Here is a 13,109-nt window from a genome sequence, read left to right as displayed (position 1 = left end):
AATGTAGCATTCTCACACAAGAAGTAAGTAAACCTGTCACTTTTATTCTTTACAACTAACAAGAAATACTTTTTTTTTTTAAGGGGTAGCAGGTTTTTTCACACACATGGGCACAGAAGATTATGAACAGTGAAGACAATGAAGAGTGGGACATCCATCAAAGAGTAACAACCTCTCATAAGGTAATTCAGGACCACATTGAGTTTATCCTGTTGTACTTGCAAAATCAATTAAGTAACTGTTATTGTCCTCCATTTTCATGGCACTATAAAATCATTATAACCAAGAATATATAGGTATATTTTTCCCCCCTGTGCTTCCTTTCATTTTTTTACTTGCATGCAGAAAGTCAATATGTAACAACCCAAATGCATGCTGAGTTCTGAATGAGATTGATTACAGTTGCAAAACATTAAATATTAAATGCCAAAGGGCTACTTCCAGTAGTCCTCCTCTTCTCCAAAGATTGATGTCTTAAATGGGGCTTTGCAAGCAGGAGTTTTAAATGATCTATGGAGCAGAAGTAAAAATGTTTTCAAAGCTGGTGTGTACCTAAAACTATCCTGAAACCTTTAATGTTATGGTTAAGTATTCTTGTCATTTGAATTTCATTGCTTGCCATAGGGGTGAGATGGAAGAGTGGATATTTACAGAAACTGTGCAAGTGATAAAAGGAGCTGCCTGACTTTGTCTTCTGCTTTGTATGTTTTAGTACTTATGTACTTTAGTACCAGCTAATTTGAATAAGCTCTGCTAGTCACATGCAACATATGGAGCCAATGCCAATTTTTTATAATGCTGCATTACAAATATACCCACCAGCTGAGAAGTGTGAGAGAGAGAGCTCTGCTTTTCCTCAACCAACTGTCTTCACAGAGAGTTATAGGGGGAATACTGCTGGCCCTTCAGATGAGAAATCCCATTTCACTTCATCTCTTTAGTCATCCCATCTCTTTCTGTAGCATTTTGAGCAGCTAGCCTGACCTTAGTTTTCAGGACCATGTGAGGGCTTGCAAGTATTGGTCCTTTACGAGAGAGGACTGTAAAAATGGCATCATAAAGTTTGTTTACATTTAGTTTGGATCAGATATTCTCAGTTTGAAAAAAAAGTTTTCATGTCTTAAATTAAGACATGAAATTTTTGTAGGTATTCAGAAACTAGGGCTAAAAGGGACAGAGTCTGAATTACTATTTTTTAAGGGTTTTGCATGACTCATCATCAGTTAGAGTCTACTGTCAGTTTTCTCCTGCAAATCCAAAGGTAGATCTTACTCTTGCAGCAGGAATTTTATTACCAGTGCTGTTAGTGGTGTGATGCAGAATGAAGTCAAGCTTGCTGTCTTATGGGTGAGCATGTTCTGAAGTGCTAATTGGAGTTTAGAAAAGAGCTTAGCAAAAGCTTATTAGAGTCAATAGAAATACTTTCATTGTATCAGATTAACCAACTCTGATTTTTGGAATATGCTGCAGAAGTCAAGTTGGCAGTTGCTGCTTTGTAAATCCCCTTTCCTTCCAGTCTCAGATAATGAAGTTCACACTATGAAACAAAACAAAGCCAGTTCCTAAGCCATGTATAACATATGGAGCTAAAAAGTCTTCTTTAATAACCCTATGCTGAAGTAGTGATTGTTGCCATACATGGTAAGCTGAAGCATTTATAAATGTCAAAGGCAGGCATTTGCTGTGTGTAATTTCCATATTTGCAGGGTAAGTAGGGTCAGTGGAGCACCTGTTAATTATGAGTTTATATATCTCCAAAAAGCAGATAAATAACTTCTTTGCCATGGGCACGAGGAGGCTGTAGAAGAGCAAATACACACTGTGCCTTTGTCTGCAAAGTTGGCAGTGATTGATGTTTTCACTTTTCTCTTGACTGTGGGTATATCTGGATCACAGAAAAACAGGTGTCCAGTGGGATATTGGGGGTTGATTGCAGTGTCTTTTGAATGACCTACGGATCACGAGGATCTGAAAATCCTTGTCATGCCTAAAAGAAGGTTTAGGTGATGCTGGGTGTTGACATCCTAATGAACCAAAAAATTACTGTAAATTTCAGGTTTTGCTTAAAATTCATTTTCATCATTAGAACTTTTCTTTGTACTTTAATCTTGATTAACTTTGCAAGAGTTTAAATACATTCTTATTTTTAATCTTCTAGGTCTGTGTTAATATCCATCCATGTTTGAATATTTTCTGAGGTTCCTATTGCTCAACATTACCTTATTCATACCCTGCTTTTACTCTTTCTTCTGATATTCCATTTTAGGACTATGGGATATAATACATAATGTATGTGAAAATGCAATCATTTAACTTTGTGTACTGGGGAGAAATCCCTAAATACCTGTTCATTTTCTTGCCCCCAAGTAGAACTGCAGATGGTATTTTTCAAACAGAGCATGGAGTACACAGTACTTCTCTCTTTCCCAGTTTGTGCTTATTTCTAGGCTCTTTTACAGTGGCTATTTTAGATACCCTTTTGGCCCAGCTCTCATATACTCTATCAAGGTAATTATAAATTGAATTATTCTGATGTATGTTCTCATGGTGTTTGACAGGACTACTGTAAGTGCACTTCAATGTATTTTCAGGTCTCATATATTATTATCCCTGTATTTGATTTTTGGAATGTAGGAGTTGTTTGCAGCCTCTATGTACTAATTAAGAAGTGCTCAAGCCAGAATACAAAGAGTAGACTCTTAATTAAAAAAAAAAAAAAAAAAAAAAGGAAAAAAGATAATTAAAGTTTTCAGTTTGAACATTAGTGTTACTAATACTCACATGCAGTAGGTCACAGGATTCTATTGGTAAGATATTTCCACTGAAGCTTACAAGGGGTGCATTTCTAGAAAAATAAAAGAGTATTGTAGTTCAGTAACTATATCAGTGCAGTGGTGCTTCCTGTAACAGCTTGGATCATCCATTCCATAGTTTGGATAATCCATTTAACCAGTGTCTCTGGAGGTAGTGATATTAACCACAGTCTGATTTTGAAATGAGTGGTGGGTTCTGGAGATTTTTCAGTTTGCTCATTGCTCAGGTACTTTAATTGTGAACTGCTGTTTGATGCTGTCATTTCTGAAGAAAACATTTACTATTTATAATGTGTGAGTGTTTTTTTCTTTTGCAGTTCGGTGATGTCACCATATACTATGATTTTGCTAATAACAGTGAGATCATTTGGGGTCTATCCTCTTTGTAACATCACTTTTCTCAGCATACAGAGAAGTCTTAGCATTGCATTTCATTAATCCTACATTTTCCATTTCTGATCCCAATCCTAATTTATTCCTGTTTGCCATTGATTGAAGGTGACTCGTGTGAGCTCATGAGGCTCCTGTAAAGGCCAGACTCAGCTAGGATGTTACACCACCACTGCAGGAGGAACCCTGAGCTACAGGAAGAGTTGCAGATCCAGGCTGCTGTGGCTGCCGGCGATGTTCACACCGTGCGCAAGATGCTGGAGCAGGGATATTCTCCAAACGGTCGGGATGCCAATGGCTGGACTTTGCTTCATTTCTCTGCAGCAAGAGGCAAGGAGAGATGTGTCCGTGTTTTTCTGGAGCATGGAGGTGAGTTGCCTACAGAGAAAAATCTTTACCTGACACCTTTCTATACTGATTTCCACTGCAGGGCTTTCCAGCACTAATTAGATACCAAATACTTCTGGTTATCTTTCATAATTGTTTTTTATTCTTTTGTTCTTAATCTCTGTTTATTTCTGATGCATACTCTCTGAATGACATCATAGATTAGCTTTATATCTTAATAACTTTTTTTCTCCCAGCACTGCCTAGGAATTGTTCAAGGAATGAATAAGCATTATGAAAATAGGGCAGAAGGACTCATTATAAAATGAAATGCACTCACAGCACTCACTACAGGCTTTTCTTCTCTGTTAGGGGTGTTATTAGAGGAAAACAGATCCTTGAATTGAAATCCTAGGGAAGTTTGTTTCAGAATTTTAAAGCAAGTTAACCAGTTGCACTAAAGACTAAGTTTAATATAGGGTTTAACAGAATCTGTTAAACTTTATGAAAACAGTCCTCTTTGTGCAAGGACTTTAGTGTCAGCTAATGCAAGTGAGTTTACAGCTCTCCTGCATCCAGCCATGATGAAGCTTTATTTCAAGAACTGACTGAATTTTGTTGATTTAAGTGATAATCATGTGGGTGATGATTATTATCCCTCAGGTGGTACAGTCAGAATTTCTCATTGCGTTATCATCTTCCAAGGCCATCTGAAGTTTTAGAAAGGGATCATCCTAATCTTTTAAAGTGGTACTGGAAAGGAAATCAGTAGATGTTCTCCACGTTCTGATCAGTGCTCTTAAAGAACAGCATCCTCTATTCTAGCACTGTACTTGCCAAATGAATTATGAGGTTTTCAGTCCCAAGGAAACTGAAATCATCTTTCTGATGCTTTGTGTATCTGAGCCATATGGACCCCTCGTGTCTGTCACTGGGTTTGCCAGCTGTATGGATCATCCTGAAAGTGGAGTGGCATTAACAGGCTGTGGTAGTGGCACAGTCACTGATTTGTTCCTTAAGAGCAGTGGTGAAATTAAGAGCCTGAGCAATTGGACTCTGTGGATGCACCTACTACAGATTGTAACCACATAAAAAGGGCAAACCCTCATGGCCTTCTTGGAAGGGGGAAAAAAGCTACTAATATATAACTTCAAATTCTACTTTTTAAAAGTAATATATGTGGATAATCTCGAGCTCTCAGTTTGATAGTTCAAAAGTTTAAGGCTTTAAGTCACATACATTGCTTTTAATTTTCTATCTGTAAGTTTAAAGATGATAAAAAACTGCAAATCCCTTCTGTATTCCTATGTATTTTCATATTACATAGCTGCTGATGCAGTGGTTTGTTTTTATTTTTGTTGTTACTCTTTCCCATACAAAGTACCAGCTGAATGTGATGCCTCATGAAAACTGCCTGTAATGAAACACCTTTGTCCTCAGGCAGCTTCGAGTTGAATCACCGGGATGAGAAAGTTGAGTAACAAATAGTGTGAGGTTTAGTCATCCACAGCAGCTTCCCTGCAGCTGAGCCTCGCTCCCGAAAATTGGCACTGCCTGGTGCATTGCCTCGTTTTCCCTCAAAACAGAGGCATAAAAATAATGAGTATTTATCAGATAATAATGTCACAAATGAGTTATTAAGCAGTGAGTGAGTTGACTCTTACAAGCTGAGTTAATCATGCCACCCTCATTAGGGAGAGGTTTGTGTCTACCTTTCTTCATGTGGTCTCTGCTTTTCTCCTTCTGGAGTGGATTTTTTTTTAGCTGCTGGTGCTTAATCACTGTGGAACAAAAACAAAGATACTGGGGTGAAGGAAAGAGTCCTTTTCTGTTTTGAATCTTATGGTAAAATAGAGAGTATTTAACTACATATTGGTAATAAATTGACAGTGATAGGGAGCCTGTGGAGTTCTGGGGGAAAGAGGGAATTGAGATGGGAAGGAAGGGGTGGCTGGTGGTGGTTGTGGCTGTCTCGAGGGATGATGGAGCTTAGCAGAGCTGGGAATATCTTCATGGGGAAAATAGGACTGGGAAAACCACAGTGGGCTGTTGCTGAGGGTAGAGTGCTGTGCCTCAGATCTGACATGCTGGAAGGCTCCCAGCATAGCCTGCTAGTGGGATGGAGGGTGAGTTGGGCTAATAAAGGCTGAGAAGGAATCTGGTCACTGACCTGGAAATAAGAAGTAGATTCTTATGGGAGTCATGACCTGTCCGCCTCCTGCTTTTGCTTTTTCTCTTCCATCATTGCTCACCAGCAAAGAAAAGAGCCAGAGGACAGTGTTGTGCATGCAGATTGGCTGATTTGAGTGGAGGTGGTGGAACAGCAGGAAGCTTTTTATTATCTGCTGAGGAAAGAGCACACATAGATGGGGAAAATGCAGAAAAAACAGTCCAGGCTAAATGATGAAGCCAGCAGAAATACCAACTACATACAGAGGGGATAGGTCACATAACAAATATTACTTAGCAACTGGTGAAATGCAGAAGTTCATCATAACCATGGAGAAACTTAGTTTTCATAAGAAATAGTGAATTTGACTTTCTTAGTGCATTTGTCTGATTTTATTGAAGTAAAGATTCTGTGAAGCCATCACCTACCCATCCCTGGAGTCACAAAGCAGCACCAAAACAGGGAGTGTAGTTTTTAATAATCTTGGATTTTTGTGTAACAAGCCTTTTTTCCCTTTAGTGTACTTTGTAAATTTTTAATATGTTGTATAGAGACAGACAATCCAACACTGGCCAAGAAATATGTTTTATTAATTTCAAATCATCACTATTAATGTTACAACAAGTTAAAATCTTGAAAGTGTCTAGTTAGCTGTCTGCTGGTGATACCTTCTCAGTATTAACAGAGCAATTTCTGGTTACTCAAAATGAAGAAATAATTCACTAAAGCTCCTAGAAATGAAATAGTAAGAGAAAGTAGCCAAGCAGCCGTATTTATTTATTTTTAGTCTTGGCTTCAAGGTATCTAAATTTTAGTAAGGTCAAGCGGAATCTGGGAGGATCTAGAGAATGCCAAAGGCTCACTCCCCCTAAGCTCCTAAAGCATTTCTGTCTCTGAACAGTAATGCTCTCCTGGACATCTTCTGTATCAGTGTTATCTTAGGAAATTTGAAACAGAAGCTGCATGTAGCCATGCTTCTAAACCTTGTGGTTAGATTTAAGCCCTAGCTGAGGGAAATAAGCTTGAAATAATAGAAGTACTCAATGAAGCCAGAAGCATTGCTTAAGCATTGCTTTCTTGGCTTCCCAAGTTACTGTGATAGAGTGACCTAAGGAAGGTGTCAAGGAAAAAGGAAAACTGTCCCACTGAGCTGTAAATTGAAACTCTGAAATATGAGTCTTCTATTTATGAATCTATATATCCTCTAGATTACAGTATTAGAAAGAGTTTTATTAGCAGTGGACTTTAAATAACTAGCTTAGGTACCCAACTTTCACATGAAATAAAATAATCTCAATATCATTCAGTGCTACAAATTTTCCATCTCGACTGAGCTTGATTGCAGTATTTGGTACCCTTGATAAGCTGTTCAAGGTTTCTGCCATTATATTCTGCTTTATATTTAAGAACATTAGAAGTGACCAAATGCAGTTGTTCATGTTTCTACATTCTGCTCTCCCCATATTAATGGGAAGCTTGGAATGAACAAACTGTTTGACAGGATGGAGATGAGATAGAGGACCATTGGCAAGTGCTGGCTGGATCCCTTTCTAGCTAAAACTGGCAGGTAGTTTTTGCCCCTCTGAAGATTCTAAAAGGTAATCTGAGAGTCATTCCAAATTAATGTTTACCTTGCTCATGTTCCAGGGGGAGAGAGTTACTTTACAACATGGTACCAATACTGAATCTTTTAAAAAAACACAGACAGACAAAACCCCCACAGCAGCACAATTTCTTTAGGCACCATCAACTTTGGGGTGTTACTTTTACTAATACAGGGACTGAGTGGATGGAATTTGTTTGCAATTTCATGCAGGTCCAGCCTCTGCTAAAAGCCCTTGTGAAGTTCGGAAGTTTTCCAGGAGGTGGCAGCAGGACATTAATGGAATAGCAAAAGAAGTTTCAACCCTGTTAAAATAGTTTCTCTAATCCAGAGGCAGACTGTTGACTCACTAGAAATCCATAATCTTAATGGGAATTACAGTATATTTTTCACGAGGTTTTCCTAGGGGGTTTGTTATGGAAAGGTTGGTTGTTTGTGTTGCTTGGTTGCCCAACTGTGAGGCTTTTTTTCCTATCCTTCTTAAGAAACTTCTCTTACATGATTTAGTAAGTTTTTGGTTCACTTTAGTGGTCAAAAGCAATGATATTTTGGGAATAAGGAAGGTATAGAAAGGTGCTTAAAACTATAGGGAAAAGGCATCCTTATGTTGCCAGGAAATTGTTTGTTTTGGATTACAACCAGTATAAAGTGCATATAGATGCACATATAAAAGTTGGGCCATATCTGCTTGAATTTGGAAATGGCATTGATTAAACTGCTTGTGGCAGTGACCTGCACCTCATCTGGGGGTGGAAATGATGCCTTCTATGCCTTACATAGTATGGGAGAGAGAAGGTACAACTCCAACATTATTTCTTTCAAAAATCTTTTTTTGTGGAGAAAGACTCTGCCTGCTGCTGTCTCCTTCCCATTATATCCATCTTCCCCCCCAGTTCTGCCCTTCAGATTGTATCATCCCTCTGCCTGTTCTCATGCCTGTTACCCACTTTATTTATCACCACTCAGAAGTCAATGTAGGATAGTCTGAGCAGTGTGAAGAAAGAGACCCTGGGAGCAGCATCACTTTGAAATACTATCTTTGTGTGGGTTGTGCTGATTCTTTGCTGCATTTTGGACATGATCACAGTGCAGGTTAGGAACACTATTCAGTCACTGGCTGCATTTTCCTGCTGGGCTGTGGGTGCTTCATTCTTTCCTTTAGCTCAGGTTAGTGTGACTTTTCAAAGCACTGAAACTTCTGCTTTTCAAAAGAGATGAGGAAAGCTGTCACTAGCAAGGAACTTAACTTTCCTTAATATACCCCTTACTTCTGTGTTTATTCCTATTCTGTGCACTAGAGGCAGATCTTGAATCTTATTTCTCTGTGTAGCCAGGCTGCATTCATTTGTATGTTGGAATTTTTTATGTTAGTTAATTTGTTTCCTTCCTCTCCATCTTCTCTTTCCATTTAGAAATATCCTTAAAGTTGCTGGATCATCTTTGCAGCTGTATTCTCTACTCCTTCCTTCCAGTCTTTTCGTTTTGGTATAATATCTGGCTTGGTGCTATTTGGATATGAGCACAGTGGGTTGGGAAGCTCATTCCTGTTTTGTGCTTGTACCTTTGGGAGTTCAGGTGTGCTCAGTCTAGGGTAGCCTGCAATTAATGTTGTATTTTGAACTTAACTTAGAGCAGGTCTTGTGGTGAAGATGGTATCTAGCATGGGTTGGGAAAGCATTCAAATTTCCACGCTGTATTTTGTACCTTTTAGTGTCCAACAGCAGCACCCATGGGTGGTGGAAGGAGAAACCTCACAGCTTGGCTTGTTCTCTAGCTGAGAAATGGCACTTTGCCTTGGGTAATTAATTAGTCATTTGCTATACAAGTTTGGGTGTCCTGAGGAAATTAGGCAAATTGGTTGGATTATTTTAATTTTTAAATTAATAAATCAGTCTGAGTGTTTGTGCTGTGTGAAGGGGAAATAAATCTGTATTACCTGTACTCTGCACTAACAGTTTATCTGACTCCTTTAAGAAGTGGGTTTTTATGTTCAATTTTTGTGAAACTATAAATTCAGAACAGATACATCATGTATGGAAAGAGACTTTATCAAGATAATCTAAAATAACTTATATCCTACATGCTTTGGAAATCCTGCAGACCACAGAGAAACATTTTACCTAATACAGCATTACACCCTAAAAACAATACAATGCTGCCAGACCACAAAACATCCGCAATTTGGGTCAGCAGATGTTTCTACACATGCTTCTTTTTAAGACCAAGAAGCAACACAAGGGAAAATAAAAAGTTGAACATTGAGAAAGAAATGTAATATTGTAGAGCTGGGGGAAAACTGGATGGACAGAGAGATTTGAGTAATTAGTAATTAATTCCTAAGAGTGCTAGGAAGATGTAGAAAAGTATTTGTCAAATGGAAACATATGTATGTGAAAGAAAAATATTTTTTTTTTTGTAACTCGTTCTTAAATACAATTTTAACTTTGTCTTAAAAATAGCATGTTCATGAAAGCAAGAATTAGCTTGAAGTACAAAAAATCCTGTCATGCTATGCCTGGAAAGACTAGCAATTACCGTTTGAATATTTTTTTAATATTTTTTTCAGCACCAGATTACCGTAACGCCTTTTAATTATTTTTTAAATTTTATTTTAACTTCAGCTGATCCCACAGTTAAGGACTTAATTGGAGGCTTCACCGCTCTGCATTACGCAGCCATGCATGGCCGGGCGAGGATTGCACGCCTGATGCTGGAATCTGACTACAGAAGTGACATTATTAACGCCAAGAGCAACGACGGCTGGACTCCCCTGCACGTCGCTGCTCACTACGGCAGAGACTCCTTTGTCAGGCTCCTCCTGGAGTTCAAGGCTGAGGTTGATCCGCTCAGTGATAAAGGTACTACACCACTCCAGCTGGCCATTATCCGGGAGAGGTCGAGCTGTGTGAAAATCCTCCTGGACCACAATGCCAACATCGACATTCAGAATGGTTTCCTGTTACGATACGCTGTGATCAAAAGCAATCACTCGTACTGCCGAATGTTCCTCCAGAGAGGGGCCGATACAAACTTGGGGCGCTTGGAAGATGGACAGACACCCTTACACTTGTCTGCTCTTAGAGATGATGTGCTTTGTGCACAAATGTTGTATAATTACGGAGCAGACACTAACACAAGGAACTATGAAGGACAGACCCCACTGGCTGTTTCAATAAGTATTTCTGGAAGTAGCCGACCCTGTCTGGATTTCTTACAAGAAGTGACAAGTATGTATGTAAGAGAAGTTAATCACAGGACATAATGTCCTCTAAAAGCCTTCTTTGAATTTAGCCCCAGAAAAAAAAAATTCTTCCTTTCTGCCCCTTGATGCTATTTAAATGCACTAGAAAATTTCTGGGAAGTTGAAGGGATTGTGATACTGGGAATCTCTTACTCGGCAAAGGTGCTAATGTTAAGTGTACTTCATTTAAATTAGTTTTGTTTAAATATTTACGGGAAGCATTCATTTTAAGAGTGAACTGTAAAATCTCATTTTATTTTTGGCCTTAGCACAAAAGATTTTTGAGTTTGGTTTTGTTGTTTGTTTAGGGGTTTTTTTAGTGTCTTTTCTTTTACTTTTTTACTGCCATGCAAATCCTCGGCAGTTGATGGCTTTTTCATCTGCACTACAACTAGGGCAGAAAAGAGCTTTGGCTGCTTTGTGTTCTCCCACATTCCCTCCTTCCCTCCCCTAAACCAGACAACAAAATGCCACAGTTCATTCCTGCAACTTGAAGGGGTTTCATGTGCTGTGTAGCTTTGATTTGATTTTGTTGATGTCTTTGAAATACGAGAGATTTTAACTCGTCGTGACTTCTGATATTTAGAAAAAGTATTGGGCTCCTAATATCCAGATCACTTTTGATTACCACTTTTTGGTGTACTAGATCTACTGAAAGTTTTCCTCTCTCAACATGGAATGCTGTACTAATGTTTCATAATCATAGTGTTGCCTGAAGCATTTAGGAATTACTGATAAGCATTTAGCAGAGTTTGCCAATTCAAACATGTTAAGATGGCCTGGTAAATGATCACCCAACTAGAATGATCTCTACACTACAGGGGATGGGGTATTTCATATATCTTTTTTTTTTGTCTCCTACAGCTCCTTTTATTTATTTTTTTTTAATGTGGTAATTTTTTAATGAGAATTAGATGAGCTATATACTCTGGAAAGAAACTGAAAGTCAGTGTGGGCTGGAAGTGAATCAGCTGAGATCTGTTGTCAGTAGCTGACACAAATAAGCATTTGGAATTTCCTTTCTTTTTCTACATGATTTGTGGTGTTGTTTTTGTTCATATCTGAAATTGAAAGAGAATTTCCGGAAAGGTGGAAGTTGATAATAAGAAATACAAGCAATTAAGTAATTTTGGTTTAATTTGCATGTCCCTTCTCATTCAAACACATTTCTTTCTGGTTTCCTTTTTGGAAGCCTCTCACTGTATAGTTGCAGAGTCAGGGATTTCAGCAGATGATATAATATCCAGACTTGCAGTTTTCCAGTCTTTGGATGTATAAGTAAGCATGAAAGCTTAGGCTGCTCCCGTGTTTCCTCAGTGTCTGAAGACCAGTGGAAACAGCTGCTGTAACTTTCAGCTTGCAGATTTCATACCTTAAGGGTTGTTAAGTGAGAAGTAAATTCTGCTACAAAAAAAAATAGCTTTAATTTGTGGCCAGTGTAACAGTGTTGGAACTATCCCAGTTTTGTGCTGTTGGAGGGAGAACTGGGAAAGCAGTGCTGACAAAAACACTTCAGCTCTGTGCTTCTGAGCAAAATAATTATCAATGTATGTTTACAAACCACTGTAAACAAACTCTGCTGCCCTTTTTATAAATATCCAAACACTGTCTTCCCTGCTTTTCATGAATAATTACTTTAATAAGATGCTGTATAAGAAATGAGATGGATAAAGAGCAAGCTGGCATTTTGGTAGTGGAGTTCCCAGTTAAATCTGACTGTACAGGGAATTGTTGAGATCTCGTGCTGTAGCACTTTGGGGAAGAATCTTGTTTATGAGCCTACTGCAAAATGTATTTCCTAGAAAAAAAAAAAAACTTACAAAATTTTTGGACAATTCTTCTATTGGAATTCTTCCTGAAACTTTTCTGAGGTAGGCAACAGTGCCTTGTTTGTGGGGCTTAATGGGAATTTCAGTTTATTTGAATCTTAGACTAAGTGCTTTATGTAGAAATCCATAGCTGTAAGTTTTATATCTGCATCTGAAGTTTCGAAGAGTATATTTGATAGTAAAACAGGAAATAGTTTTTATTTTTACAGTAGAGTAACATTTTTATGACTAAAGATTAATAGATATAAATTATCAAAGTTAACAAACCGATCTGCGTCTTCAAGTGAAAGCAGTTGCATGCTGCATATAAATGGGGTACTATTTAGTAATCTTCGTATAAGATGTGAATAGCTGGTTTTTTTTATACTTGGAAAACGTATTTGTACAGTTTCAATTTCTCAGAAAACATCATTTGTGAATTTCTTTTTGTTTTGGTAGGTATTGTAATCGGTAATAATGGCAGCCTTTAGCCCAGGTCCCCGGTTGGGAGTAACAGGCAAGAAACCAAGCTCTCAGAAATACTCAGTATTGGCCCTGAGAGTCTGCAAGAAGATATTGGATTTTGGGGTTTGACCCTGAAGGTCTGATATTCTTCCTGGTTACAGGTAGAGATTCCTTTGCTCCTAGAATAATTCCAAGAGGAAGTTATTCTATAGTTGTGTTTCAGTATTTAAGCACAGAGCTGGAAGTTAGGAACAACAGAGTTTTTGACCATGAGTCTGCTGTTGACTTGGTG

The 13,109-nt window shown here is 38.2% G+C and overlaps 1 protein-coding gene across 5 annotated transcripts in view; it reads left to right on the top strand.

The window, feature by feature from the left end:
• ASB7 (ankyrin repeat and SOCS box containing 7) overlaps positions 1-13,109 on the top strand; it is a 44,100-nt gene that overhangs the window by 6,232 nt on the left and 24,759 nt on the right. For 3 of the 5 annotated variants that reach the window (XR_009278470.1, XM_058847130.1, XM_058847132.1), the window contains exons 3-5: positions 84-182; positions 3,312-3,572; positions 9,925-10,530. Coding sequence is in view for 2 of the 5 variants with exons in the window: in XM_058847130.1 (XP_058703113.1) it covers positions 3,362-3,572; positions 9,925-10,530 (817 nt within the window). In the remaining 3 variants the exon portion in view is untranslated. Of the gene's footprint in view, positions 1-83; positions 183-3,311; positions 3,573-9,924; positions 10,531-12,811; positions 12,979-13,109 lie in introns of all 5 variants that reach the window. The other 2 variants (XR_009278472.1, XR_009278471.1) reach the window with 1 other exon arrangement.

This window comes from Poecile atricapillus, chromosome 11 (genome assembly GCF_030490865.1).
Source record: "Poecile atricapillus isolate bPoeAtr1 chromosome 11, bPoeAtr1.hap1, whole genome shotgun sequence".
In the NCBI taxonomy this organism is placed as follows: domain Eukaryota; kingdom Metazoa; phylum Chordata; class Aves; order Passeriformes; family Paridae; genus Poecile; species Poecile atricapillus.
The sequence above is the reverse complement of the archived record's forward strand: the minus strand, read 5'-3'. Positions and strand labels throughout refer to the sequence as shown.